A 27,219-nucleotide genomic window follows, 5' to 3' on the forward strand; every position below is an offset into this window, starting at 1 on the left:
TCTTAAATACTCAGGAGGCTGGAGGAGGAAACAGCATACAGGTGCACAGGAAGAGGCTCAGGTACAGACGGAGAGACTCCAGGAATATTCTCTCACCTGAGAGGAGTGAGAGTGAGAGGGTGGATTCTGCCAGGACCACGACAGTAATGTCTCAGCAAAGCACTGTTTCATAAATAATGCCTTAGGTCACAGCACAGGTGTGTCTGTTCAGCTGCAGTTCAGCCATTCGTCCACCAGGTGGAAACAAAGAGTCAGTGAAGGTGTGAGACCTGCTGCAGCTCCTCAGAGGAGCAGAAGAAGACTTCAAAACAACCTCCCAAAGTTCTTCAAACATTTTATTAAATTAAATCTAGAAAAATCATGGAATCTCACCAGACCTTTCAGAATAAAAGCTCTTTACACGTTTATTTACACTTTAGCTCTGAGTGTGTTAGCCACCTGCAGAACCTCCCACCTGACCGTTACATGACAGAACACCTGATGTGTTGTCACCTTCTGTCCTTAAATGTTTCCTTGTTCAAAGTCCAGAAGAGCTCATCATGGCTACACTTCCAGGTTCAGCAGGTAAGTGGGAGGAGCCTCAAGCTCAGGGGCAGTTCTCGTAGACACCTCCTTCGCCGCCCGCCGTCCATCTGGTAGATGTTGTCCACAGCGGGTGCTTTGAGCATGCAGCTGCAGAGTCGATGACGTGGAGTTGAACCGGATGGAGCTGCCGACCTCCCGAAGCTGCTGAGGGCTGAGACACGAGAGCGAGAGCCGGTTAATCATCTGCAGGACCTCCAGTTTAGCTCATTACTGCATGCTTTCATAATAACCCTCTGCTCCAAAGTCAGTTTTAGGTTCTTTACAGCTGCGAACTCGAACGGTTGACTCTGAGTTTCAGAGAAACTTTATGTTGACACATGTTTCCTGACCCGCTACATAGCTCATGGTTCTGTATGGGGTATTAATCAACAATCTGATATTATCTACAGAAACATAATCATCAGATACTCTGAAAGCTGACCCATTTTTTTCTTTCAGGAAAAAGTGGTGAAAAATATAAAATATTCTCAGATTTTAGTATAAACTGAATATATTTTTAATATTTTATCCAAAACAATAGATTTCAATCAGCTGTTTCAATTTCCCGCCACCATGCTTCACATCTTCTTCATGGTGTCTCTGATTATACAGATGAGTTTGATTTTCCAAAGTAAAAGCCTCAAACTTCAACAATGACTCGAAGCAGTGTCTATTTAAAAGGTCACTTCCTGTTGCTGCCTCTGGTGCTGCTGGGCGGGATCACACTGCGGTTCAGATTAACTAGTTAATTCCTGAGCAGTCGCGGTGATAAACGATGACGCGCTCGGCTGAATGACTGCGAGGAGTCAGAGTGGAAACCTCGAAGGCTTCCTCTCCTCACCCTGATTTTCTGTAAGAGGACGGCTGCGGGAAACTGAAACTACAGCTCTGAAACGCTGGTTTTAATCAGGCAGCTGTGAAGCTGGAGACAGTGGAGGGTTTCAGTCTGATGCAGACGAGGATATCAGACCTGTGAATGCTGATGAAGAGAATGAAACTCTGAGGACATCCATCAGCAGGATGATCCAGATTTAGACTCTCATGTTTGGCTCACTCTGAACTCACTGATATGAAGGGCTCCCTGCACCGTCAGTCCGACTCCGTCAGGCTGTATCTGATTCTGCTCAGTACTTTTATGGAGAGTGTTTCATGCTGCAGCTCGGGAGGCTTTATGCAGCTTTTTGGCATCAGGATTAGGACCTCGGGGTCTCAGCAGGGCTGTGACTGAAGCTCACTGATGCTTTAAAGCTTCTGAGCTCAGAGTTTCTGTGCAGCTTCAGTTCGTTTGAACTCTGCTGTGTGGTTTTTTAGTTCTGGAGTTTTTCACTCATGTGTGAGTTTCAATCTGAACATGCTGGACCGCACGAAGATGCCAGCGTGAAGGTGTCTCAACAGCTTGAAGGCTGAGAAATTGTGACGGTTAAACCTGAGTCACGATTCGTCAGCGGTGTCCTCGATGACCGAGGTGCTGCGGAGACACGTTATTTATTCCGAAAACTCAGAAGTCCCATCATGATACTCACATTTTGTTGAGTAGCTTCAGTTTTCTCACTGCAGAAACACAAAAAGATCAGAAACCATATTAATGAAGAGAAGTTCACCTTTATGTCACAAAGCACTGAACCAATCAGAGGCTTTTAAAAGCCAAACAGAATTTCATGTAAGTTTTTTCATGTAAGGTTATTTTAAGGTGGAGTGCTGGGCAACACCAGCGTCCTTCAATTCCAGGTTTGAACCAGCAGCTCCCAAACAGCCAGCACCAACACTGAGAGAAGATGAAGGTCTGATGGTTTCAGCTAGGAAAGGTGGAGCCAGACGAGAAACATGAAGACCCAACATCTCTGAGAGAACCTCTCAGAAAGCACGGATCCTCCTGTGACCACTCGACTGGTCCCAACCATCCCAGAGACAGTCTGTGTGATGGAGGCGAGGTAAATGATCATGTTGGCACTGGACCGTTCTAACACATGAATATGTTTGGTTTGAAACTGTTCCATTGTAGCCCTGGCTTTATGTTTAGGGTCGTTGTCCTGCTGGAAGGTGATCCTCTGCCCCAGTGTCAAGTCTTTTGCAGACTCCAACAGGTTTTCTTCCTGTATTTGGCTCCATCCATCTTCCCATCAACTCTGACCAACTTCCCTGTCCCTGCTGAAGAGAAGCAGCCTCAGAGCATGATGCTGCCACCACCATATTTGACAGTGGGGATGGTGTGTTCAGAGTGATGTGCAGTGTTAATTCTCCACCACACATAGCGTTTTGCATTTGGCCAGAAGTTCAATTTGGTCTCATCTGACCAAAGCACCTTGTTCCACATGTTTGCTGTGTCTCCACATGGCTTCTGGCAAACTGCAAACGGGACTTTTATGGTTTTCTTTTAACAATGGCTTTCTTCTTCCACTCTTCCATAAAGACCACATTTGTGCGTGCACAACTAATAGTTGTCCTGTGGACAGATTCCCCCACCTGAGCTGTGGATCTCTGCATTTTGGGCCTCTTGGCTGCATCTCTGATCAGTGCTCTCCTTGTTCGGCCTGTAGTTTAGTGGACGGCCTTGTCTTGGTAGGTTTACAGTTGTGCCGTACTCTTTCCATTTCCGGATAATGGATTGAACAGAGCTCCGTGAGATGTTCAAAGCTTGGGAAATCTTTTTATAGCCTAAGCCTGCTTTAAACTTCTCCACATCCTTATTCCTGACCTGTCTGCTGTGTTCTTTGGACTTCATGATACTGTTTACTCCCCAATAGTCTCTTAACCAACCTCTGAGGGCGTCACGGAGCAGCTGTATTTGTACTGAGATTAGATTACACACAGGTGGACTCTTTTCAGTCATTAGCAGTCATCAGGTAACTTCTGAATGCAACTGGTTGCACTCAGAGAAAAGGGGGCTCAATACTTTTGCACATCGCACTTTTCAGGTTTTTATTTGTAAAAATGTTTTGAATCATGTATAATTTCTTTCCACTTCACAATTGTAACCACTTTGTGTTGGTCTTTCACATTAAATTCCAGTGAAATATATTTATGTTTGTGGTTGTAATGTGACAAAATATGGAAAAGTTCAAGGGGTGTGAATACTTTTGCAAGTCACTGTAAATAAAATTGACTTAATGAGATTTAAAAATAGAACATTGGTTCTATCATTCTGAAGCACAGTTTGGGTGGAGACACGTGAGAGGATCACTGAGTGGAAGCTTCACTAAAATCTGACTGATCCTGCAGGATGAGGACCGTCGGATGTGTCTCCATTGTCTCGAGCTCATCGCTCTTTTGGCGGGAGCTAAGGACCGATCATCGTTCTCTTTCATTGTTTCATCTCATTCCAGCTGTTTGTGCAGCTGTAAGTAACAGTAACAGGAGGCTAACTGCTCATTTGCAGCTCATTTAAAAACAATTTTGGTTGATTGAACTTATTCAAATCCTTCAACTCTGCATTTTTTAAAAAGTGATTTAAATATTTTAATTAATTAATGATGTGTCATCGCGGATGTTTTTCCACCATTGCGGTGCTGTTTCCACCAAAGAGCGTCTCAGAGCGGTTCCTGGGAGGCACGGATGCTGGAGGAGACCCTCAGCAATGATCCAAACCACAGCGTTTCATGTTTTCTCTGCCCTGACTGATAAAAAAATTCACTCTTATTAAAACACACAGCAACATGTGTCACAAGCTGCCAGTGAACGCCTCACATGACCTCCATCATGCTGCTTCCTGTCTGATTGGGCGTTTGGCTGATCTCAGCTGAAAAGTCTTTTCCCTGACCGTCGACGGGGAACTTCCTCCTGTTCTGTGAGGCTGTGAGGATGGGAGAACACCAAACCAGTTTAACTAAACTCACCCATGATGATTCCCACGATGCTGAGCAGAAACAACAAACCCAGCAGCGTGCAGAGGACAACCACGATCAGCTGGCTGCTGTCCTCCTCCTGTAACCCAGAAAAACATCGGGTCACTCAGGCTGGTTGGTCACAGATCGGCTCTGAAACTCTGGCCTTCTTTCACTCAAACAGCAGCTAAGATCTGCTGCCTCTCTCCAGCAGGGCTCCTAAACAGTGCAGAGGAGGCAGGAGATGATGGTCTCATGGTGTTTACACCAAAGCTCCAGCTGCTTCTTCAGCAGATTAAAAACAGCTCGGCTCTGTTTGGGCACCTTTGCTTTCACACTTGTGTTTTGTCCTTCACACCGGATCTCTCACCTCGCTGCTCTTCGTCATGCTGGAGGAGGAAGTGGAGAGGCTTTCTGAGGAGGTCATGTGACCTGCAGGACGAGGAAATGAAAGCAGACGTTTTTAGCACAGCTGTGTCAGCAGCAGCATGATGTCATGCTTTAGTTTGAACCTGCTGATACTTTATTCCAGAAACACACAAAGCCTGATATCAAATCATTTCTGGGACTTTGATTGGACAAAAATGAGGAAGTGATGCTATAAATATGTGAACAATGTTTCTTGCACAGAAGAAGGCTTTGGTGGAAGATCATCTTTCCTTAGTTGTGGTGCTGACAATTATGTCCGTCACAGTTGTGTTCAGTGCCTTCAGCCATCGAGCTGATCGATCACAGGTTCGAGCCTGCAGGTCTGAATCTGGTACCTTCAGTCTGAGCGGCTGTTGTCGGCTCTGAGGGCGTCTCTGTGTTTGAGGCCGGCGATGTGTGAATACGCGGAGCTGAAACAGAACATTAACACGACATCAACGCACAGTTTTCAATGAAATCCTGATCTCACTGTGCTGACCTCTGACAGTCTCTAAAAGGTCAGAGGTCAGCGGGGTGAGCACACCGCTGAGTGTGTGCTGGAACGCCTTCAGAGAGCAGCAGCAGCTTCACGGACGAGCTCTCCCTGTGAAACCAGAGCCGAGTGGGGACATCTTCATTTAAACATGCAGGAGACCCACTGGGGTCAGGACCTCACGTGTCCTTCATTCAGTAAATGAAGAGGTGAAAGAACTGATCGATCCACAGATTTTAGGATAACTCCTCACCTGTGACGACGGTCAGGTCAAAGTGATGTTTCTCATCATTAAACCAGCCGGGTATCGCCACCCTGCAGCCGTAGCGTCCAGCGTCTCCCTCTGTGAGGTTCAGGATGGTCAGAGAAATGTCTCCGTCCTCCAGTCGGCCCAGCAGCTCATACCTGCTGGAAGCTCTGGTCTCTACTCTGTCTCCATCTGAGGAGATCAGCTGATTGTAGCAGCCACTGTTTGGTATTTCTCCTCGACCCCAGCAGACCGACAGAGCTCCGTAGTATTTTCTGTCATATTTACAGGACAAAGTGACATCCTGTCCCGTTTGACCTTTGACCTTTGTGCTGTCGCATTCAGAGGCTGAAAATACAGAAAAACAGGAAGACTTTATTAAAACAGCGACTCAGATCCAAACTCTGATTACTGCTCTGCTTTCAGGTCTTAGAGCAGTCTCATCATCTTTGACTGGTTCTTACTGGTTTGACTGGTTCCAGTAAACTTTGAATGTTCCTCGTGTTCTCAGGGTAAGAGACCAGAAGGTAAAAGATTTTATTGGTTCCACTAAGTTTTGGGTGTGGGTTCAGTTTGATTTTGCTGACTGCTGTTTGTGTTGTGACCATCACAGGGTGTTTTTAGCTTTGCTTCCTCATTCTGGATGTTTCCTGGTTTCACTGTGAGCTGGAGTTTAGTCTTCAGGATGTCGGCTGGTTTCTGTTAAAGTTTAGAGCGTTTAGATTGGTTCACTTGTGCAGGGTTGTTATTGTTAACGAAAACGAACGAAATAACAAAAACTGAAATTGAAAAACATTTTTGTTAACTGAAATAAATAAAAACTATAATAAAAGGAAAAAAATAACTAACTGAAACTATAGATAAAATGACCTTCGTTTTCATGTTTGTCATTTTTTTTAAACCCTTGTAGATTGATATGAAATCATTTTTCACGCTCTACGAGGTCAAGCTGGGAGCGCCATCGGGCAGCTGTGCGCGTGCACGTGCTCACCGCGCTGGTCCATAATCTAATGGCAGTGGTCTGCAGACCGCAGCAGAGTCTCATATGGAGTTCCTTTGACTACGATAGCTCAGATAGAAGCGAGTGTCTTGTTGTGGACGATGAAAAATTTGAGGAACACTTTTGTCAGGAAAAAACACCAGCTGAGAAGCGCACAACGGTTACAGAAACTGCTCTGTTCCTACCAGGTAACCTAACGTTCACCTCTGGAGAAACGTGACTACTCGTTGGGTCCACGCAGCCCAGAAAGTTGTGGTTAACCTGTTGCGTCCTTGTGCGTTTCCGGCTACTTTATCAGTGAGAGAATAACAGGAATAATAATCAAAGCATCAATATAAGGACTCAATGTCAGCAAATTCCTGGAGGGAGACTGCTGAAACTATCGGGATGGACGTGAAGGACTGAAGAAAGTGAAAAAATCAGGGACAAATATGTTTGCAGCCAAAAAACTGAGCACAAAGAGCGAGGACCAAAAAAAAGACCCAGAAAGCACCACATATAAAACACCTGCACACGATCACAAGGTGATTAACACACATAATCCAGCTACACAAGCAGAAATGTGACATGAGGTCGGCATCTTCCGTAGGTTGTGTACAGAGGCAGCAAAGACCCTGCAAGTCTAATCAGTGAGCATCTAACCAAGCTAGCTCCAAAACAGAAGCAGCATCAGGTGGTGAGAACATCAGGATGCAGCTGGATTTGAGCTTTGACTCCTTCAAAGAGTTTGTTTTTGTCAAACACCACATGTAGGTGTTGTTAATCTGCTGCACTGATGCTGAACCTTAGAGTTTATTGTGTTCTGGAGTTCATGTTTTTCTTTGCTGATGTTCATGTGTGTCCTTAATATTACACACATTTAGCACGTAGTGCTGCTGTCTGTGAACAGTTGGTTGTTGTATATATTTCTTTTGATGAGTTTTTATTACACAAGAGTCACTCAGCTTGAATTTTGCACCTGACAAAGTGTGAAAAACTAAAACTAAAACTAATGAAAAAGAAACTAAAACTAAGCATTAAACTAAAATTAAAACTAGTAAAAACAAGCAAAACCACTCAAACTAATCAGAGGAAAAAAGAAACATGAACTAAAACTAAACTATGATGTAAAATCCAAAACTATTATAACCCTGTTTGGTGTGCTCCTGCCTGCCCCTGGATAGCACCCAGAGTTACCTCATCTTTACGTTGATGATGCCAAACAGAATTACTGCTTTTTTTTTTTAATCATGTTACTGTTGAGACTTCAGGAGCCTAAAACACAGTTGGGCTCCTCAGTCTCCGTTCAGAGCTGTAACATCTTCAGGGGGTTCGGCTCTGCAGCCCTCCTCGCCTCAGTGTTTAATCTGTGACGGTGCAGCTCTGTCTCACAGACCTGTCAATTACAGCTACCACTGTTATCTTCCCCAGGAGACGGAAAATATAAAAACAGGAACTGATGAGAGAATATAAACCAGAAAGCCTGAGTGCACTTCTCCAGTGAATCGAGAGTTTTTAGAAATAAATGAGGTTAGATCTATGACTCAATCACAAAAGGCTGCATTGAGATCCATCAGTATCAGTGATGTTGAAAGTTTCTGCTCATCTGGATTTAAAGAGTTTTACAGATGAAACAGAGAAAGTGAAGCAGATGAACGCAGGAAACGAAGCTCGGATCAGGATCAGATCACAGCGAAAAGGTCTGAACGTACCTGCGAGGAGCGCGAGCAGCAGCACGAGCTTCATGATGGAGCCTGAGTGATCTATCAGAGCACGACAGCACGTTTTTAAACAGCTGCTGAAACCTGTGAGTCACCACAGCCCCACACTGCAAAAAATAACCCAAAACCACCAAATTACTGACAGGAGGAGGAGGAGGAGGAAACTCCCTGCAGAGTTTGACAGATTTCTGTTGGTCCAGCCTGTAGAGTTTTGTGCTCTGGTTTATTATCTGGTGAGCTTTTAGTTTTGAATCAATTCAATTCAATTCAATTTTATTTATATAGCACCAAATCACAACAAACAGTCGCCTCAGGGCGCTTTGTATTGTGGGTAAAGACCCTACAATAATACAGAGAAAACCCAACAGTCAAAACGACCCCCTATGAGCAGCATTTGGTGACAGTGGGAAGGAAAAACTCCCTTTAACAGGAGAACCAGGCTCAGGGAGGGGGGGGGGGGGGGGGGTGTGTCATCTGCTGCAACCGGTTGGGCTGAGGGGAGAGAAAGACATGCTGTAGAAGAGAGCCAGAGATTAATATCAATTAATGATTAAATGCAGAATGAAGTATAAACAAAGTAAATAAGGTGAATGAAAAAACAGTGCATTATGGGAACCCCCCCAGCAGCCTAGGCCTATAGCAGCATAACTAAGGGAGGGTTCAGGGTCACCTGATCCAGCCCTAACTATAAGCTTTATCAAAAAGGAAAGTTTAAAGCCTAATCTTAAAAATAGAGAGGGTGTCTGTCTCCTGAATCCAAGCTGGGAGCTGGTTCCACAGAAGAGGGGCCTGAAAGCTGAAGGCTCTGCCTCCCATTCTACTCTTAAGTATCCGAGGAACCACAAGTAAGCCAGCAGTCTGAGAGCGAAGTGCTCTGTTGGGGTGATATGGTACTATGAGGTCTTTGAGATAAGATGGGGCCTGATTATTCAAGACCTTGTATGTGAGGAGAAGGATTTTAAATTCTATTCTAGATTTAACAGGGAGCCAATGAAGAGAAGCCAATATGGGAGAAATCTGCTCTCTCTTTCTAGTCCCTGTCAGTACTCTAGCTGCAGCATTTTGGATCAGCTGAAGGCTTTTCAGGGAGCTTTTAGGACAGCCTGATAATAATGAATTACAATAGTCCTGTAATGTACGGCTGTGTGGCAAGCAGGATGAGGACCTCAGAGCAGGACACCAAAGGCAGAAGCTTTGCTTGGACCGTGCTCCCAAACAGGAACAGGACGTGATACAATACCACAGTGAGAGCCAACACCTAATAAAGGAGAACTGAGAAGGACTCAGGAAAGGAGATACTGACCACACTTACGCTCATTAACAACCTGACGCCAGATATTAAAACTACAGTACCCAGAAAACAGACTACAAAATGCACACCTTCCTTTCCTCCAGTGTCCTTCACTCTTGTTTTATGCAGGTTGAATGAAGGAGCGGCTTCATCACAGGCTGGAAGTTTAAAAGTCTGCAGCTCGTCCTGAGTGTCAGTGATGCTGCTGTTCCTCTGCAGGACGCTCAGACTTGTTTTCTTTCTCTCTGCTTTCACACGTGTTACAAACCAAACTGTTGGATTCATGTCTGAATACTGCTGATGCAGCCGCTACACACAGACAGGCTGGCTGCATCTTAGTGTGTGAATTATTGCATCGATAGTAGATCACCTGCTTGTTTGATCACCCACAGCTAATAAAATGGAATAAGTCTGATTTCCTTCTGTGTTCCTGCAGGAGGATCCACTGGGCCTCTGTTCCTCTACCATGTTTAGGATTTTCCTCCATCCGTGGCTGATCCCAGCTGACCCGACAGAAACATGAAGCTGACAACAACACTCTGATGCAAACTGAACTATGCAGAACTTTGATCAGTTAATGTCGGTGATGGTCTGGATCTTCTTCTTCATGCAGCAGCACCTGGACCAGGATCAGATGTTCAGAGTCCAGTTTTGGGTGCAGCAGCCTGTTAATAGACACTGGCGGGGCCTGCACCACTTTGTTGATCATATTCTGATGCTGAATCACAGGGACATTATCACCTTTCATAAAGGATGCTCCAGTGTCTCCTCTGCTACAGGAGGCAATGAAGGAAGCAGTGAAGCTACTTTCCCATATTTGAATGATCCCAGCAGGTCTGCAGGAGCTTCTGGGTCACTTCACTCAATCTGGAACCTTCCTTCAAACACGCTCCAGGATTTTCCATCCATGGACTTGATCTTCTCTCGTGGCTCCGGCATCATCAGGCTCAGATGTGAAAGTTCGGGGGGGGTCACGCATGGATCCAGACCTGAACCCCACTGAGAATCTGTGGGAAGTCCTGAAGAAGACATTCCTCTGTGGTCCCACTCTGAGGCATTAATGCAAGATCTCAAATTAATTCATGCGACTCTGGACGGACGTAACTGCTGAGACACTCGATGCTAACGCGTCAGAGCCTTCAGCCTCCAAACAGGATCATCGCTGACTATTTAAAATGTGAACATTCAGAATTTCAGCTGCTGAATTTAAAAAGTGACCTTCACAGAATCACTGATGTGCAATCATATTTACTGTGTATGAAACTATTTCTATGCAGATTATTTTAATGCATATTTACAGGATTTTATTGTGTCTCTGCTGCTGGAACAGGCTCAGCCAAACTAAATATAATTAAAAACAATAAAAGATGCTTCACATATATGAGCTGTCCCATACAAACAAAGTTTATTATTAATAATTAAGCTGCTAAAGTGCACCTTTGTAGTTAACAGCACAGATGTGTGTCCTGCTGCAGTTCAGCCATTCGTCCACCAGGTGGAAACAAAGAGTCAGTAATGGTTTGAGACCTGCTGCAGCTTTTCGGGGGAGCAGAAGAAGACTTCAAGACAACGTTCAAAAGTTCTTCAAACATTTTATTAAATTAAACCTGAGAAAAAAGCAAACCTTCACCAAACCTTTCAGAATAAAAGCTCTTATTTTTAGTCTGTTTACCACATCCTGCACAACCTCCCACCTGAGTGCAGCGTTAATCACATGGGCGCACACCTGCAGCTCTCTGATTGGATGCTTCTCAAAGCAAAGAGCAACGCCTTCAAAAATGTTCCTTCTTCCTGCTTCCTGTTCACCTTCAGAAGAGCTCGTCATAGTCCCACATCCACAGCAGGTGAGTGGGTGGAGCCTCAGAGCTCAGGGACAGTACTCGTATGTGCCTCCATCCTCACCTCCATCACCGCCTCCATCGCAGTCCATCTGGTACACGTTGTACACGGTGGAGCTCTGCAGCTGCAGATTCAGCGACGTGGAGCTGACCTGGACCTGCTGAGCCGAGCTGCCAACCATCTGCTGCTGCTGAGGGCTGAGACACGACAGCGAGATATATAATAATAATAATAATAATAATAATAATAATAATAATAATGACGACTTCCTGCAGAGAAGCTCCAAACTCATTCTCAGGATTCATTAAAAAAACACTTTGAGTTTAGGAGAAATTTGAACAAAATATGTTGAAATCAGAAATAATCAGCTGAGACTCTCTCAGCTGATCGACTGATTTTTCCCTCCAAAACTATTTTACTTTTATCCACTGACATTAAAAATATTTGGACTTTTTTGACCAAATCTGCTGTTTGAATCTGTTTCTGCTTCCAGACTTATCTGATTTTCCAAAGTCAAAGACTCAAACTTTAAAAGCAGAGTTTGTTAAAGGTCACTTCCTGTTCCTGCGAGTGAGACCCAGATGATGCGGTGGTTTAGTCACGTGACCCTCTGGTTCAGGCTGTGACATTTAAGTGGTGGCTGGATGAGGATGAGAAGGCAGAGTGGAAACCTCAGAGGCTTCCTCTCCTCGCTCTCTGCTTCTGGTAAGAGGGGCTACAGGAAACTGAAACTCTGACTTCAGCGTCTCAGGGTCTGGCTCACCGGTGGGGGAGGAAGGCTGCAGTGATGTGGACGCTGTGTTGGTCTTATGTGGTGAAGAGAGGGCTGAGCATGAAGGTGAAGCTTTATCAGCTCCATCTACCTTCAGCTGTGGTCTGGAAGAAGCTGCTCCTCCTCGAGGAAATGACACGAGGAGGTTCAGCGTCTGCTTCCTGGTCACTTTGTTTGGAGGTTTTCTGGGCATGCCCAGCTGGGAGGAGACCCCAGAGGAGATGCTGCTCTCTGGAGCTCTCAGGAGGAACTGGAAAGTGTTGCTGGGGAAAAAGATGTCTGGAATACCAGCTGTTGACTTCTGATACACGGAAGATGATGGACTATCTTGGGCCCGTTTCCCTTTATTAACACTGTTGCCAGCAAGAAGGTCCTGGGTTTGAATCCACCCTTTCTGTGTGGGTTTTCCACAGTCCAAATACATGCAGTTAGTGGGTTTAGGTTAATTGGTGATAATAAATTACACAGTGTTTGTCTGTCTCTCTGTGTCAGCCCTCCAACAGGCTGGTGACTTGTACAGGTGTACCTGCCTCTTGCCTTATGGCAGGTGGGATAGGTCCCCCCCCTTGACCCTGAAAATGGATGGATTTCACTAATAAATATGAACTCATTAAATCTTTAGTCTCAGGTGTTTTTATTCCTGTCAGTATCTGTCCACTGCAGAGGTGTGAGCTGGACCTGAGTCACAGGTAAATCTTACTCCTGTCACACAAACTCATTTAAAGTGCGATTAATTTTATTTTTAGCTGCAAAAACACAAGCAGCCCACACCTCCTGCTTCCTCCTGTGGTCACTGTTCAGGATGCAGCACCGAGGATCCTCCAACTGTTTCCCCTCCGAGTTCCTCTGTCTGTTCTCCACTCTGACTCTTAAAGCCTGTTTAAACTGCAAACTCAAAGTTTGCCTACAGATTCTGCACATTCATACCCACAGAGATTATTTTAGTTACTGCCAAATCGAGCTCAGAGGCCTCTAAATGCGTACAGCTTCACTGCATGCAAGAACCAAAAGGCCAGATATGAACACGCTGCCATCTGAGCCGTGTAGGGCGGGCCTGTGGCTGAGCCGAGGCTCACTGAGAGCTGCAGATGGGGGCCACATCTGGGCCAACCCAGCTGGGCTAGAAGTGCCTGGGCTGATCGCACCCTGATGCTTCACTGATGCTGAATCAGCACCTCCTCGAGCATCTTTGAATGCGCTCTCAAGCTCTCTGTTCAGCTGAAGTCGGTTTGTGGTTTTCTCGCATCAGTCGAGAACACTGAAGATGTCAGCGTGTTGATAAGAGCGCGATGAAGGGCTGAGATACTGTGAAGGCTAAATCTGACTCACGAGTGATCCGAGGTGTTCAGACACATCATTAATTCAGAGAACACGCAAAGAGGAAGTTCCACGATGACACTCACATTTTGTTGGGCTGCTTCAGTCTTTTCGCTGCAGAGACACAAAAATACACAAATGAGGAGAAAAGTTCATCTTTCTGTCACAAAGAAAAAGTAAAATCACATTTTAGAGACAAACAAATAAAAATAAAGTCCCAGGATTCCTCTGCAAACCAACAGCTGTTAGTGACCGAAGGGAATTATGATTAATGAATTATTAACACAGAACTTTAAAACCAAAGTGACCCCGTCCATCCAGCTGGGACCTGACGGAGGGAGTTATGAATCAGAGCAGCCTCAGAAGAGGAACCAGTGACAGGTTTCCACCTCAGCGTGGAACAAACCACCCACCAGAGCACCAAAGCTGCAGAAAACAGAAGCTGACACTCTGAGCCGAGCGCGTCAGAGACGGCGGTTTGTGCCGAGAAATGTGGAGGCCAACAGCTCGCTGATGCTGATGGAGGACCCATCGTTTAAAGGAGGATCAGGAGCTGAGAGACGGGAAGAAACGCTCACCATGAAAAACACTGAGTTCATTCAGGAGACGTTTGAAGCAGAGCAGATGCAGACTGAGTGGAGGCTGACAGAGTGAAGACTCTGATGACTCAGTAAAGTCACTGATCAAGTGTGGAGTGTGATGTGGAGCTAAACTTGATGCTTCTACGGCGTCACTCTGAGCATCGTTCTCGAGTCACGGCCTCCGAGGCTCTGACATCAGCTCAACTCCTTCTAAACTCTGAAAACTGTGTCAAAACTTCTGTTTGTTCTCATTCATTAAACATTTTTCAGACGGTTTACATGTTTGCATGAAAAAAACGCCTGCACACAGCCCTGTACCTCCTCCAAATCCTTCACCCTCGTTAGGACCTCATGATAACCAGATTTAGCTGAAGCGCCTCCGTCAGGCTGCTTCCTGTTTGGTTAAGATCAGATAAAAAAAACTTTGGCCAAACTGTTGATGGTAAACTTCCTTTTGTGTTTTGAGGATGTGAGAACAGACGGGTTTTATTCTGTACTCACAGGCGATGAAGAGTCCGCTGATGGTGAGCATGAAGACCAAACCCAGCAGGATGCAGATCAGAGGCGTCATCAAGGCCTTCTTCTGTGAACAGAGACGGAGACAGTTTGAAAGCTTCACCTCCGAGTTCTCTGTGTTTGACAGTGAGGTTAGCCTGTGTGCCTCCAGACTGACCCTCCATCAGAAGCTCTCATCATCTCTCTGTCCAAGTCAAAGTCAGGATTCAGGGCCTGGATGGACACGTTTATCTAAGACTAGAGGTCTCTGAGAAAGCCTGATGTGACTCTGCTGAAGGAGGCGGGACGGACGCCACAGAGCCCACCAAAAACAGCAAACCTCAAATATGCATTAATAAAGTTCAGCCCGTTTCACTGCCCGAGTCTCTCATAAGTTTGATTTGGGGTCACCACAAACACCTGATTCATGACAGAAAAGTCCCACAACAGGTTCACCTGCCAGGTCACGTCCACCTGCCGGGCCTGGAAATAAAATACATATTTAAAAGGTTTTTTTGAGCTGTGGTCTTAAACTTTTGATCAGCTGAAAAAATCATGTTTGAGTGTAAATGCAGTTTTCAATTCCCTCAAAAGTTTTTGTCTCTTGCACTGATTTCTTCTTTTAGCATTGTGAGGATCTACTTAGAACCTTCTTAAGATCCAATAGTGCAAAATGCAAATTCTTGCAATTTTTTAAATGGTCTTAAGATTTTGATCAGGAGTGTGTATATGATGTAGGTCATGAAACAAACTCAAGGCCCCCGGGCAACATTCAGCCCACAAGATAATTTATTATGGTAATGATTAATGGGCTGCTGGTAAACGGCACTCCCACCACTTCTGTCAGTTCATGGAAAGTAAGAAAGAAATGAAATAACCTAAATTTCCCTGTTAGTTCTTGTTTCTGGACTTTTTGCTGATATCACAGTTATCTGAAACATTTTCAGATTTTTCATCAGCTTGAAATCTTCTCATGATGTCATTTTTGAAGAAAAATATAATTTATATTTTATTAAATCATTTGAGGAAGAAGTTGTTTTATTTTGCCCATTCAAATTCATATTGCTGATTAAAATATTTTCAGTTGCAGATGTTTGGTCTGTGACCATGTTTGCAGTTTTGGCCCGAGTTTGAAAACCCTGCTGTGAAACACGTCTGCACAAATGACCTGTGAGGTTGATTTTTAAAGGATGAGAGGCTTCAAAAATGACTTCTGCTTTGCATTTAAGACAAAAAGACAAAGTTCAGTGTTTTACTGAAACTTGTGTTTTGCAGTGTATATGACAATAAATTTCTTGATCTTGATCAGTAGAATAAAAAATGTCCCGACTGCACTGAAGGAGCACAAACTCAACAGGTGACGGCTCACCTGTCTGAGCAGAATCTGAGATATTTTAGTACTTTTAAGTCCTTTTATCACTAAATGTGTATTTAAAACAGGAAAAAGTTATTCACACTAATCTGTCAGGATGCTCACATGGATCCTGCTGCTGGAGGTGACTCTGAGGAAAGACTTCTACAAACAGCTGGAAGCAACAATGCTGTGTTAAAGCAGAATTATCATTAAGATTATTCTCACTGTTAACATCTTAAATATGTTTGTGTGGTTTCATGATAACAGCTGCAGGGTGGAGGCAAACCTCACAGAGATATGGGAGGAGAACTAAGAAGAAAGAAAGAAAGAAAGAAAGAAACGGACAGTTTTCATGTTTTTTTCTCCTTTTCTCACCTCGCTGCTGCTCATCACGTTGGAGGAGGAACTCAGGGGGGTTACTGTGGTCATGTGACCTGCAGGACATGAGAGCAGATGTTTTTAGCACAGCTGTGTCAGCAGCAGCATGATGTCATAGTGCTTTAACTTTAACCTGATGATACTTTATTCCAGAAACATATGAAATCATCCCTGTGATTAAAATCAGGGGCTAATGTTAAATATGTGACAACTAATGCAAACAATGACTTCTCCTTTCTTCTGGTCCTGATAAATTGGTGCTACTGACACCTACGCATGAAGAATAAGGAGGAAATGATGTCAGAGATGGAGAGATTTAACAGAGAAAACAAAACCGGACATCTGCAGGCCGCGACCTGAAGGACCGCCCACACCAGCTCTCTGAGGCCTGACGACATCTCTAACACCTCATTCTCACAGGACATAGTCCGGTCCTGCTTCACGACAGCAACCATCATCCCTCTTCCTAAGACCTCAGCTGTGCATGAATGACTGCAGGCCAGTAGCACTCGCACACACAGTCATGAAGTGTTTAGTCATCATTTTCAGATGAATCTGTGGTTTTCAGGAGCTGTGACTCTGTTACCTTCGGTCTGAGCGGCTGCTGTCGGCTCTGAGGGCGTCTCTGTGTGTGAGGCTGTTGACGTGTCAGTTTGTGGAGCTGAAACAGATCATTGATACAACATCAACACACGACACGTAACACAACCAGCATCATTGTTGAGTCAGTGGCTCTAAAGGTCTCACTCCTGATGCCAAAGACAGAGACACATGAACTCGTCAGAATTATTGTAGAGTCTTTACCTAAAAATGTAAAGCACCATGAGGCGAGTGTTTGTTGTGATTTGGTGCTATATAAATAAAATTGAATCGAATTGTTTGAATATCCCCCTCTCCGAGGTCCCCTCGGGGAGCTTTGCTCAGTCTGACTCAGTAGAACATGAAGTTTCTCCCTCAGCAGGAATGAATCCGTATAACTGTCAAACCTGCTAACACATTTTTATAGTCTCTCCTCACCTGTGACGACGGTCAGGTCAAAGTGATGTTTCTCATCATTAAACCAGCCGGGTATCGCCACCCTGCAGCCGTAGCGTCCAGCGTCTCCCTCTGTGAGGTTCAGGATGGTCAGAGAAATGTCTCCGTCCTCCAGTCGACCCAGCAGCTCATACCTGCTGGAAGCTCTGGTCTCTACTCTGTCTCCATCTGAGGAGATCAGCTGATTGTAGCAGCCACTGCTTGGTATTTCTCCTCGACCCCAGCAGACCGACAGAGCTCCGTAGTATTTTCTGTCATATTTACAGGACAGAGTGACATCCTGTCCTGTTTGACCTTTGACCTTTGTGCTGTCGCATTCAGAGGCTGAAAACACAGAAAAACAGGAAGACTTTATTAAAACAGCGACTCAGATCCAAACTCTGATTATTGCTCTGCTTTCAGGTCTCAGATCAATCTCATCATCTTTGACTGGTTCCAGTAACCTTTGACACGTTCCTTGTGTTTATTGTGAGATCCACGCTGTTGCTGATTGGATGACTGACATAAACACAGTCGTACCGCAGAGCAGAGCTGGACTCTCACACTTTACTTTCTTTCACTGGGAGGAAATCTCTGGCTCTTTGGTCTTTGGTCCTCCTGCAGCTTCAGCTCCAGCTGGTGAGTTCAGCTCGATCCAAACGGACCAATCGAGACTCTTCGGTCAGAGAGCTGCGCAGGAAGTAAAAGTTTCTGCTCGTCTTTCACAGCGACAGCGTCACAGCCGGCAGGTCCCAGAAGACTGAGGTCAGTCAGACTTTGAGAGCGTTACCTTTAAACTCTGATCTCAGCCTGTAAGCCTGAACTGGACAACAGAGGCCTGCTGGAGGTCACACAGGCCGTGCACACGTTACACAACTGTTGCATCAACTGACTCTGATGCAACAGACGTGTAACAAAAACAGGACATTTAATGGCATCTCGTTCTCACAGAGAGCTGTGAGGAAAGCACAGATCTGAGAATAATAATAAAAAACCACAGCAGCTGGGGGGCAGAGCCCAGCTGCCACCAGCTCACATATCCTGTCAGATCGTATCTTCATGTTCCTGCAGCCTGAATTTAATCATTAATAATTAAACATGAACTGAGGCTCTTAGAAAGAAATGACACGATGCAAATTAAAGCTGTAAACCTACAGCAGAACCAGAACATTAGCATTAACATCATCAGGATCAGGTTTCTGTTTCTGCTCATCAGATTTAAAGAGTTCTGCAGAGAGAAGCTCACAGCAGCAGCAGGTTACCTGTGAGGAGCGCGAGCAGCAGCACGACCTTCATGATAGAGTCTGAATGAGCCGTGAGAGCACGGCAGAGAGCCTGCCCGGCACCACAGCCACACGCTGCAAAAAATGAGGCTGTAAAAACCTCCACACACTGAGTCACACACTCTCTGTTCCACTTTCAGGAGGGACGTTCACCCCCAGGAAGGCTGAGGCAGCACTGAAACACCCACATGTCACACAAGAAGACACAATTTTAATTCAGACATGCACCAATCAGAGACCAGCACCATTATTTTAATGTTTGGTCAGCCCCTCCAAAGGCTGTTACATATTAAAGTCTTGTTACATATTATCACTTATATTATGATTTAAACAAACATTTATTTGACTTTACTGTATCTGATTTTGGATCAGTCCTCGTGTGTGTTTTGTTTACTGAGTGACACACTCTCCTTTAATCTGCTGACCAAAGTATCTGAAATAAAATGTTTCTTATCTGATCCTGATCAAAGAGTGCAGCAGATACATTTAGTATCTGATCAGAATCTGCACACAGTCTCTTTGCAGTTAAAGCCCTCATGGAGCATCATGAGAGGAGCCTTTTTCCTGATGTGCAGCGTGGACGTTATGGGCGGGGCTTGGAGGTCGTCCACAGGTGAAAGCTGCTGCTCCTGTCAGTAAAACCAAGTCGCTCAGTTATTACTGAGAGTTCAAACAAACTGCTGCGTTTGGTTCCTGCAGGGACAGCAGCTCAGAGGACCTGCAGGGTGGAGGAAGCTCTGACCCTCACTGACACCTGCTGCAGGTCGGTCTCACGTCTGTGTGTGTGCAGCTCGCTTTGAGCATTGCTCAGCACTCACAGTCCAGCTCCCCGCTGTCCTTAATAAAGTGTCCTCCCTCAGGGACATGTTCTGCTCTTCTCTGTGGGAACAGCACATACATAACGATAATTATACGTGGTTATAGGAACCACGTGACCCGGTTGAGATGTGGGCGTGTATAAAAACGTGTTACCTGTACTGTTAAGTCTGAGGAAGGGCAGCTGCAGCCCAAAGCGTCACTGCCTTGAAGGTTTTCGTGTTAAATTCATATCCAGGAACTTTTTGCTGATGTGTGGACTTCCTTCCTTTTTTCATCTGCTCATTTTTGGCCCCGCACCCAGTTTTCACCTGTTTGGACTGTGCGTGTCCTCATCGCTTATATCACCATCATCATCATCATCATCATCATCCTGCTGAGTTAAACTAACTTCCTTTATTACCTTGGTCACCAAAGTCCAGCATTTATTCCCTCACCTGCAGCACACTTTGTCTGAATGTGTGTTTCTTACTCGTGTGGATCCACAACAACCAGAATCAATGATTTTTATCTGATCCATACTTTTTAACCATCGACCCGGCAGTTAAAGGGTTAAACTCAGCGCAGTCAGAGGGCTGCAGATGTTTCACACCTGTTACACCCAAAGTTTGGTGGCTGTGTAACCTCAGGCTGCAGCGCTGTCACTCTAAGCTGCAGCCTGCATCTGCATTCAGATGTTATCTGTGCGTGTTGTTATCAGCGGGGTTTCTGTGTGTTACTTTTCAGTTCTTCCTATTAGCCTCCAGCTGCTGTTTCACACATGGCAACAGCCTAAACATGTGACACACGCATACACACCATCCACGGAGCGTCTGAATATTCAGCCACAACCTGCAGGCAGCTGAAGGTGTGTCTGTGTGTCTGTGTGAGGCTGGATTGGTGCATTCCTATTAACAGCAAATGTGAGTGACTAACAGGAGGAAGCACCCAGGCAGTGGCAGTCCTAGCCTGTTTGGCGCCCTGGGCGAGCATCCCCGCCGGCGCCCCCCCCCACACACACACAATAGCGATCGCCGCACTACTACACTTGGGGGGGTAATGAGCGACTGCTGTGTGGTGTATGTAGCTTTCTGCCATGGTCTGACAGACAGGCTTTAACAGAAGGTCCCCCCACCATCACAGGCACACTCAGAATTTCTTTTAAATTTTTATTTGAAAAAACATGGAAGAAACTGAAATATTACACAGCTTCTGCTTACCTTTATCTTTGCTTGTTTCTCCTCTTCTTCTTTTCTCTTTTTCCTAAACTGTGCACCTGATGGCTTTGACCTTTTCCCTTCCATCTGCCACAATTCGCCACCACCACCGCCCATCCCCAGGGTTGTCAGATCTGACTGACAGTTGCCAGCCCAACACAACAAAACCTCCACTGAAACTCATGTTAATAGCACCAGGTGTGATATATATTTAAATATACAAGCTTTGGGTAATTTGTTAAAATTTTGGCTGCTTTTCACCATATTTGGTAGGTTTTTAGGAAGTTTTTATTGTAAAATTATATATCTATATAATTTTATAATTATATAGAAATATCTATATAATATTCCACCCCAATGTGTTCACAAGCTGCCCAATCTGGCAACACTGCGCCATCCACCAACATTTGTCCAAACTGTCTAGATTCGTATTTGTGTTATTTTTTTTATCAGGATTCGGGTTCACACAAATACTGTGATTTAATGACCATATTTACAGTATTATAAATGAAATTGGCTTTGTGTTCTATCAGTTGTGTGCATCTAATTTTATTAGACGCACAGATTCATTCTGTGGAACATGGGAGGAAAAAAAAAAAAAGAGTCAGTTTTGCATATCTCGCAAAAGTTTTGCGAGATCCTGAGTTACTTTTGCGAGATCTCGCAAAACTTTTCAATATTAGGACATACACTTCGCGTTAATCTTGATATGGCAGTGTCCGTGAGGATGAAAGGTTTGGCGAGAGACTGCCAGCAAAAGTCGCCTTTATTTATAATTCAGCGGTTACTGTTGGCTGTAACCAGGCCCAAACTGTACAGGCATGAATGAATGAACCCGGCTGACAGTCTCACTCTCACGCCATCACTGCTTCACTCGACTCGCACCCCAGGCTGAGAGGAGAAGGGGGCGGGGCAGCGCTGTGTGTGTGACGATCGAGTGAAGCAGTGACAGCGAGACAGAGAATCCCCCGCCTGCCCTTTTTCTTCAGTTACAACCTGTCTGACCATGGCAGAAAGCTACATGCAATACACAGCAAGCAGAGGGCGCCCATTATCCCACAAGTGGAGCAGTGCGGTAGGCGTTGCTGCGGCGATCGCAATGCGTTGGGGGGAGGGGGGGGTCATGCCGCCCTAGATGAAATGCCGCCCTGGGCGGCTGCCCATGTCGCCCATATCAGAAACCGCCACTGCACCCAGGTGAGGGTGAAGATGAGACGGTGTTCTCAGCGAGATACTGGAACAAAGCGGCTTTGCATTCAGACTTCAAAGAAGTGAAACAGGAACCACACACATGTTCACGCTCAGGTATAATCTGTGTGTGTGTCATCACTGATATGAAACGCTGTGGCAGGCAAGGCAGAGAACCTCAACCAGGACACCCAAAGCAGACAGCCCAATTAAATGTAAACGTTATCAGCGCACGCTGAACACAGGAAGGGCTGATCTAGAGCCAGCTGGTGATGTTCCGTCTCATACTAAAGCCCCAACCCTGTGTCATGCAAAGGGGGCGTGTCCTAATGAAGCCCGTTTGGGGTCGTACCGTTTTTCAGAATATCACGTGACAAAACACAACCGAGGCCATAGACATAGATACATGTCTGTGTCTATGGTATATATGTCTATGACCGAGGCCTCGTTTACTGAACTGCATCATTATTCAAGTTGTTTAAAAAACCGTGAGAAATACAGGAAGTGATCTGAGGTGAGTCTGAGGATCGTTACGTGCAGGAGATCGAGTATGGAGCCACCAACAAGGAGGAGGACATCACCAGTATGACATGATTTCTCCAAGGAAGGTAAAAATAATGTACATCTGCTGAAATCAATGGAGTAGATAAGATAAAATAGATAAATAGGTGTGTGTGTGTGTGTGTGCGTGCACGTGTACACAACACATGTACAAGATACATGTATGTTTGCACATACATTATAAATGCTCTCCATATTTTATGTGCAAGCATGCAACATTCTCCTAACAATGTTATATATTAAGGTGAACTGCCGGCTGTGCCTGAGAGCTAACACACAGCAACAACACAACATGTATGAACACCAACAGCCGCAAACCAGGCTGTGCAATATACCCCTCATTTCTTTAAACACAATACTACTTCCTGTGGCTGAAACACAACAACCTGCACTATGCTCTGTGCAGGTACCTGGAAACATGATGTGGATGAGGCGCTCGTTAACATCTCGTTAACATGATTGTAAAAGATTAACAGCTGTTCTCAGTAGTGGAAGATGAGGGATTTAGGAACCTCATCCATGTCCTTGATCCAACTTACACTCTCCCAGCAAGACAGGTATGTGCTGCATATCGATTATGCTGATGGTATTCCAATTAGAAATATTTATCATTGATAGTATATATATGATCATGCACCTTTGTTTTCTTTTCCAGGCTTTAAAGGCTGTGATAGAGGATCGTTTTATCAAAGCAAAGGAAGAGGCTGAGAAGGCTGCAGCTGTAAGTGTTAACAGCAGACATCAATGAACATGGAGGCATATCTGTGTCTCACTGGCCACTTTATTACAGAGGAAGACACCCTAAATACAGTCATGCTAGGTGTAGTCACACAGCTGATAACCTAATCATGGGAGAGTGGGGGATCAAGGGGAAGGTGAGCTGCTTGGTCACGGATGCAGACTGCAGGTCAGACACAGCATCTGCCCTCAGTTTAACAGTGTGCAAGTCCTTTGACCAGGTCCCCATCCTCGCAGACCTGTGTGAAAACTCAAGGAGGACTGTGACATAGTTCCAGACCAGCACTACAGTCAAAGAACGTTTCTGCTAAATGCAGGAGTCAGTGGGCAGGCCAAAACATAAATTACTAATAGAAGTAGATACTAGATGGAATAGCATTAATGCTACAGCACCTTGTTGAAGGGTGTGAAGCTGTGGCTGCAGCTTCCCATCACACGGACCTGCTCCCACTCAGTTCACGTGAAAATGAAACAATCACGTCAAAGGTTTTAGGCCCTGTTCAGCAGGCCACAGTGGAACTGTCTGAGGAGAAATGTGTGTCAGGATCCAAGGTCATGAAGATGCTTCATCATGCAGTTCAGTGGGACATCTTGCATTTACAAACTGACCCAACCTGATCCGTCGCCTCAGAGAGCACTTTGTAAATTTAGAGTCTGTGAGTGTGATGATGCTGGCGACGCTGCTGGACTCGGGTTCAAAGTCCTGAGGTTTCACAGCACTTTGAAAACCAGAGAGGCAGCGAAACGACCGAGGATCGAAGACGGCTCCACCGATGCCTCCATCTGCCACATGTGATGCTGCTGCACCAGGGGCTTCAACAGCAGCAACGTCCAGCTCAGGTACGTGCTCATATGTGATCTATATATGTGAATGTTTGCCAGAATACTGGGATGCACTCTTGTGTAGGTGGTGGGAACCTGTTGCCACCTACTGGACAGTGGAGTAACTCAGAGGCATGGAGCAGGTGCTGTTGTGGAAGTGCAGCGATACCTGGCAGAACATACATGCCAGATTTATTACATCTGGTTTTAAAATACCTCAAAAGGAGATTTTGACATAAAAAATTGCATAATTATGTTAAAAGATTCTCCAGCCCACATGTAACAGCACAGCAGGACTGCTGTACATCATATGACCAGCAGGTGTCAGCACTCCTGAATGAGCTGTTAAACGGGGCTTGGTGTGATCAGGCTTTTGGTGAATTAGTTGGCCGGAGCCTCATCATCATACCTCATACCATCACTACCCAGGAGACCCGGACTGTCTGCAGGCCCCTTTGGAGCATCCTTTGTCCTGCACAGTGAGTTCTGTGGAGAGTTTGTAGAAGTTGTAACTTTGGGCTTTTAGTCATTTTGAAGGTGTTTAAGTTCAGCTGTTCCTGTATGATGGACTTCAGTCACTGATATTCAATAAATTTACTGCTGCTGATTCATTATTTTCTCACTATTTGAGCAGGAATCAGTCCCTTTTTCCTCAGTTATATGATGAGCATACAAAGTTTTATTCCTGTGAATGAAATTTAATCTTTATTTAATCCTAAAGTGAACCTGATGATCTGGAGCTGTTGTAGGAAACCTCTCACTTCACTTTATAGAAAAGCAGGTTGGTTCCAGGTTGGACTTTTAACATAAATGAAGATACTGAGCTGTTTACATGCCGATCCACACGTGCTGCAGCTCTGAGGCTTCAGGGCTGATCGTAACATTTAGATCCAGTTTTGTGTGTGCAGAAAACACGTGCCTGATATTTGTTTATGAAGGAGTGACGGGAACTGGTGACACTGTTTCCTCACACTTTGACAAACTGATCAACTTTTATTTTATTTCCAACCACAAAGTCAGCAGATATTTAGATTAGATAAAAGTTTATTAATCCCTTAGGAAGATTAATCAGGGAAATTTATTTTAGAAAGTCATTAAAAAAAGATTGTCCTAAAAATTTTAATTAAACTATTTTTTTTATGTTGGCCCGATCGTGTCAGCTGTGGCTTCACCGACCAACAGAGAACAAATGTCTGCTGAGCAGCACGCTGACCACAGGTACTCTATGATTACTGGAAATAAATCCATCTGTTTAATTTGACAGCACATCTCCCTGTCAGTCACACACACACACACACACACACACACACACACACACACACACACACACACACACACACACACACACACACACACACACACACACACAGGCTCAGCCTTTCACGGTTTCCACAGATTTCAGGCCATCACAAACTTGCTGACACGCATTTCAAAGACATTTTTCTTTGTTTAAACTCACCCAAGTTCACCACTGCATCACATCTGCTACATTTTGCATTATGACCCATTATGACCTTTGGCCTCCACCCTCGTCTGCCAATCCAGTGGCACCGCCCCCGATCTCCACGCAGTGTTGCAGAAGTGTGTCAGCCAAGACAGCCCCACAGCATCCAGAGCCTTCAGGAACTCAGGGTGAATCTCATCCACCCCTGAGGTCCTGCCATCAAGGACTTGTTTAACCACCTCAGTGACCTCACCCTCAGTGAGAGGTGATTCATGCCCCTCGTCCCCAGACTCTGCTTCTGCTGCAGAAGGCGTGTCAGTGTCCTCAAAGTATTCCTTCCACCGCCTGACTATAGCCTCAGTTGAAGTCAGCAGCGCCCCACCCGCACTATAAATCGTGCAAGTAGAGCACTGCTTTCCCCTCCTGAGTCACCTGATGGTTTGTCAGAATCACTTTTTCCACGGCCTCACTGAACTCCTCCCACAGCCGGGTTTTTGCTTCGGCCACCACCCGAGCCGCGTTCCGCTTGGTCTGCCGGTACCTATCAGCTGCCTCTGGAGTCCCACGGGTTAATCAGGCCCGATAGGACTCCTTCAGCTTGATGCTATCATAGACTGATTCTGACCAGTCCATTTCACACTGACTTACAGCTTTTACAGCAGGGATACTCCTTCAGTCTGTGGCTGTGCAGAATGCAGGTAACATGTTAGGGTGAGGATGAAGTCACTTAAATTAATTTACTGTCAGTTTTTAGAACAAAATGTTTTAGCTGCAAGAACCGAGACAACAAGTTTAGGTTTGGAAGTTTAGGTTCATGGATAGCCTTTATTGGTATATGCTTGTAATAAATAGAAGTGTTAGTATTAAAAACATTAACTTCTAATCAAAGTAGAGGACAGTCTGGAGGATTGAAAAGACCTTTTCAGCAGCCACCAGGGGGCGATCCTGCATTTGAGTTTTCATTTAGCATCATTAGTCAACATTTTAATGCATCTAGTGCTTTTATTTGTAACCAAATACTTTTTGGCACCACTTTGCTGGTACAGTCTTTACACAGTTGTGCAAAGCAGGGATCACTGTGATAGTACCCAGCAAACATTTGTTGTATTTGATCTCTGAATCAATCTGATCAAATACTTTATTTTGCAGCACGCACTCAGATTCATGCTTTTAACTTGGTCTCCTGTTTGAATTTGCTCCACCTCCTTCAGTCTGCCATACTTGTTGTTACAATAGGAACTACTGTTTGTATAGGTGAAGCGCTCGGACAGTTTTAGGGGCCGGAAGCGTATGCAGCAGGGCATCCAGACCAAGCTGTATTGTTGTTTACACGCCTGAATTAATAAAGTTAAAGACCCTATGAGTTAAAGTGGACCGAGTTTGTGCTCTTTGAGGAATTACAAGAAAGAAACGAACAAGAATAAAACATGGTGGCAGCGGCGAGGACTTGGTCTGGATTACAGTAGCGTAGCACTACAGTGTGTGCCGTCTAGCGGTAGCGAGAGCTAACGAGGAGAGAGACCACTACAACACGTCATGGATGGCCTGAAGCCGCCCCGGACGCTATGCCTGGATTCCAGCAACATCGCAAAGACATGGAAGAGCTGGAGGGACGAGTTCCTGCTGTATGTGGATCTAACGCTGACAGATGCAGACGACACACAGAAGGTAAAGCTGTTCAGCTATCTAGTCGGTGACAGTGGCAGAGACCTTTTGGACACGCTGATGGGAGATACTGCTCATGATGCTTGGAAGCTAGAGGATATCATCAAGAAGTTTGATGATCATTGCAACCCCGGCGTGAATGAGACGGTTGAACGTTATCGTTTCTTTACTAGGAGTCAGGGGGCCAGCGAGAGCATTGACAGCTACGTTACTGAACTAAGACTGCTAGCAA

General features: G+C 45.1%; 2 protein-coding genes across 2 annotated transcripts; both read right to left on the reverse strand.

Annotated features, from left to right (window-relative positions):
* Positions 1 to 329: 329 nt before the first annotated feature.
* Positions 330 to 8,334, reverse strand: LOC115792502 (hepatitis A virus cellular receptor 1 homolog). Its single transcript, XM_030747062.1, has 7 exons — positions 8,225 to 8,334; positions 5,540 to 5,881; positions 5,150 to 5,224; positions 4,756 to 4,817; positions 4,398 to 4,485; positions 2,088 to 2,115; positions 330 to 736 (listed from the first exon to the last, which is right to left on the reverse strand). Exons 1-7 carry the CDS (start codon positions 8,256 to 8,258, stop codon positions 544 to 546), a joined length of 822 nt encoding a protein of 273 aa, XP_030602922.1. The 5' UTR covers positions 8,259 to 8,334; the 3' UTR covers positions 330 to 543.
* Positions 8,335 to 11,138: 2,804 nt separating this feature from the next.
* On the reverse strand, positions 11,139 to 18,598 carry LOC115792648 (hepatitis A virus cellular receptor 1 homolog). The gene is made up of 7 exons (XM_030747265.1): positions 18,537 to 18,598; positions 17,278 to 17,619; positions 16,847 to 16,921; positions 16,258 to 16,316; positions 14,535 to 14,616; positions 13,539 to 13,566; positions 11,139 to 11,560 (listed from the first exon to the last, which is right to left on the reverse strand). The coding sequence occupies exons 1-7, from the start codon at positions 18,568 to 18,570 to the stop codon at positions 11,392 to 11,394; spliced, it is 789 nt and encodes a 262-aa protein (XP_030603125.1). The 5' UTR covers positions 18,571 to 18,598; the 3' UTR covers positions 11,139 to 11,391.
* Between the last annotated feature and the right edge of the window lie 8,621 nt (positions 18,599 to 27,219).

Source organism: Archocentrus centrarchus, chromosome 14 (assembly GCF_007364275.1).
Source record: "Archocentrus centrarchus isolate MPI-CPG fArcCen1 chromosome 14, fArcCen1, whole genome shotgun sequence".
NCBI classification, from domain to species: domain Eukaryota; kingdom Metazoa; phylum Chordata; class Actinopteri; order Cichliformes; family Cichlidae; genus Archocentrus; species Archocentrus centrarchus.

Excerpts from the sequence above, each read along its gene's own strand:
- LOC115792648 (XM_030747265.1), bottom strand. The coding sequence starts at position 18,570 with ATGAAGGTCGTGCTGCTGCTCGCGCTCCTCACAG. Across the intron at positions 17,620-18,536 it reads GCTGCTCGCGCTCCTCACAG|CCTCTGAATGCGACAGCACA; the intron begins GTAACCTGCTGC and ends CTGTGTTTTCAG. Across the intron at positions 14,617-16,257 it reads ACGTGATGAGCAGCAGCGAG|AAGAAGGCCTTGATGACGCC; the intron begins GTGAGAAAAGGA and ends CTCTGTTCACAG.
- LOC115792502 (XM_030747062.1), bottom strand. The coding sequence starts at position 8,258 with ATGAAGCTCGTGCTGCTGCTCGCGCTCCTCGCAG. Across the intron at positions 5,225-5,539 it reads TGACCTGACCGTCGTCACAG|CTCCGCGTATTCACACATCG; the intron begins GTGAGGAGTTAT and ends GTTCTGTTTCAG. Across the intron at positions 4,486-4,755 it reads GCATGACGAAGAGCAGCGAG|GAGGAGGACAGCAGCCAGCT; the intron begins GTGAGAGATCCG and ends TCTGGGTTACAG.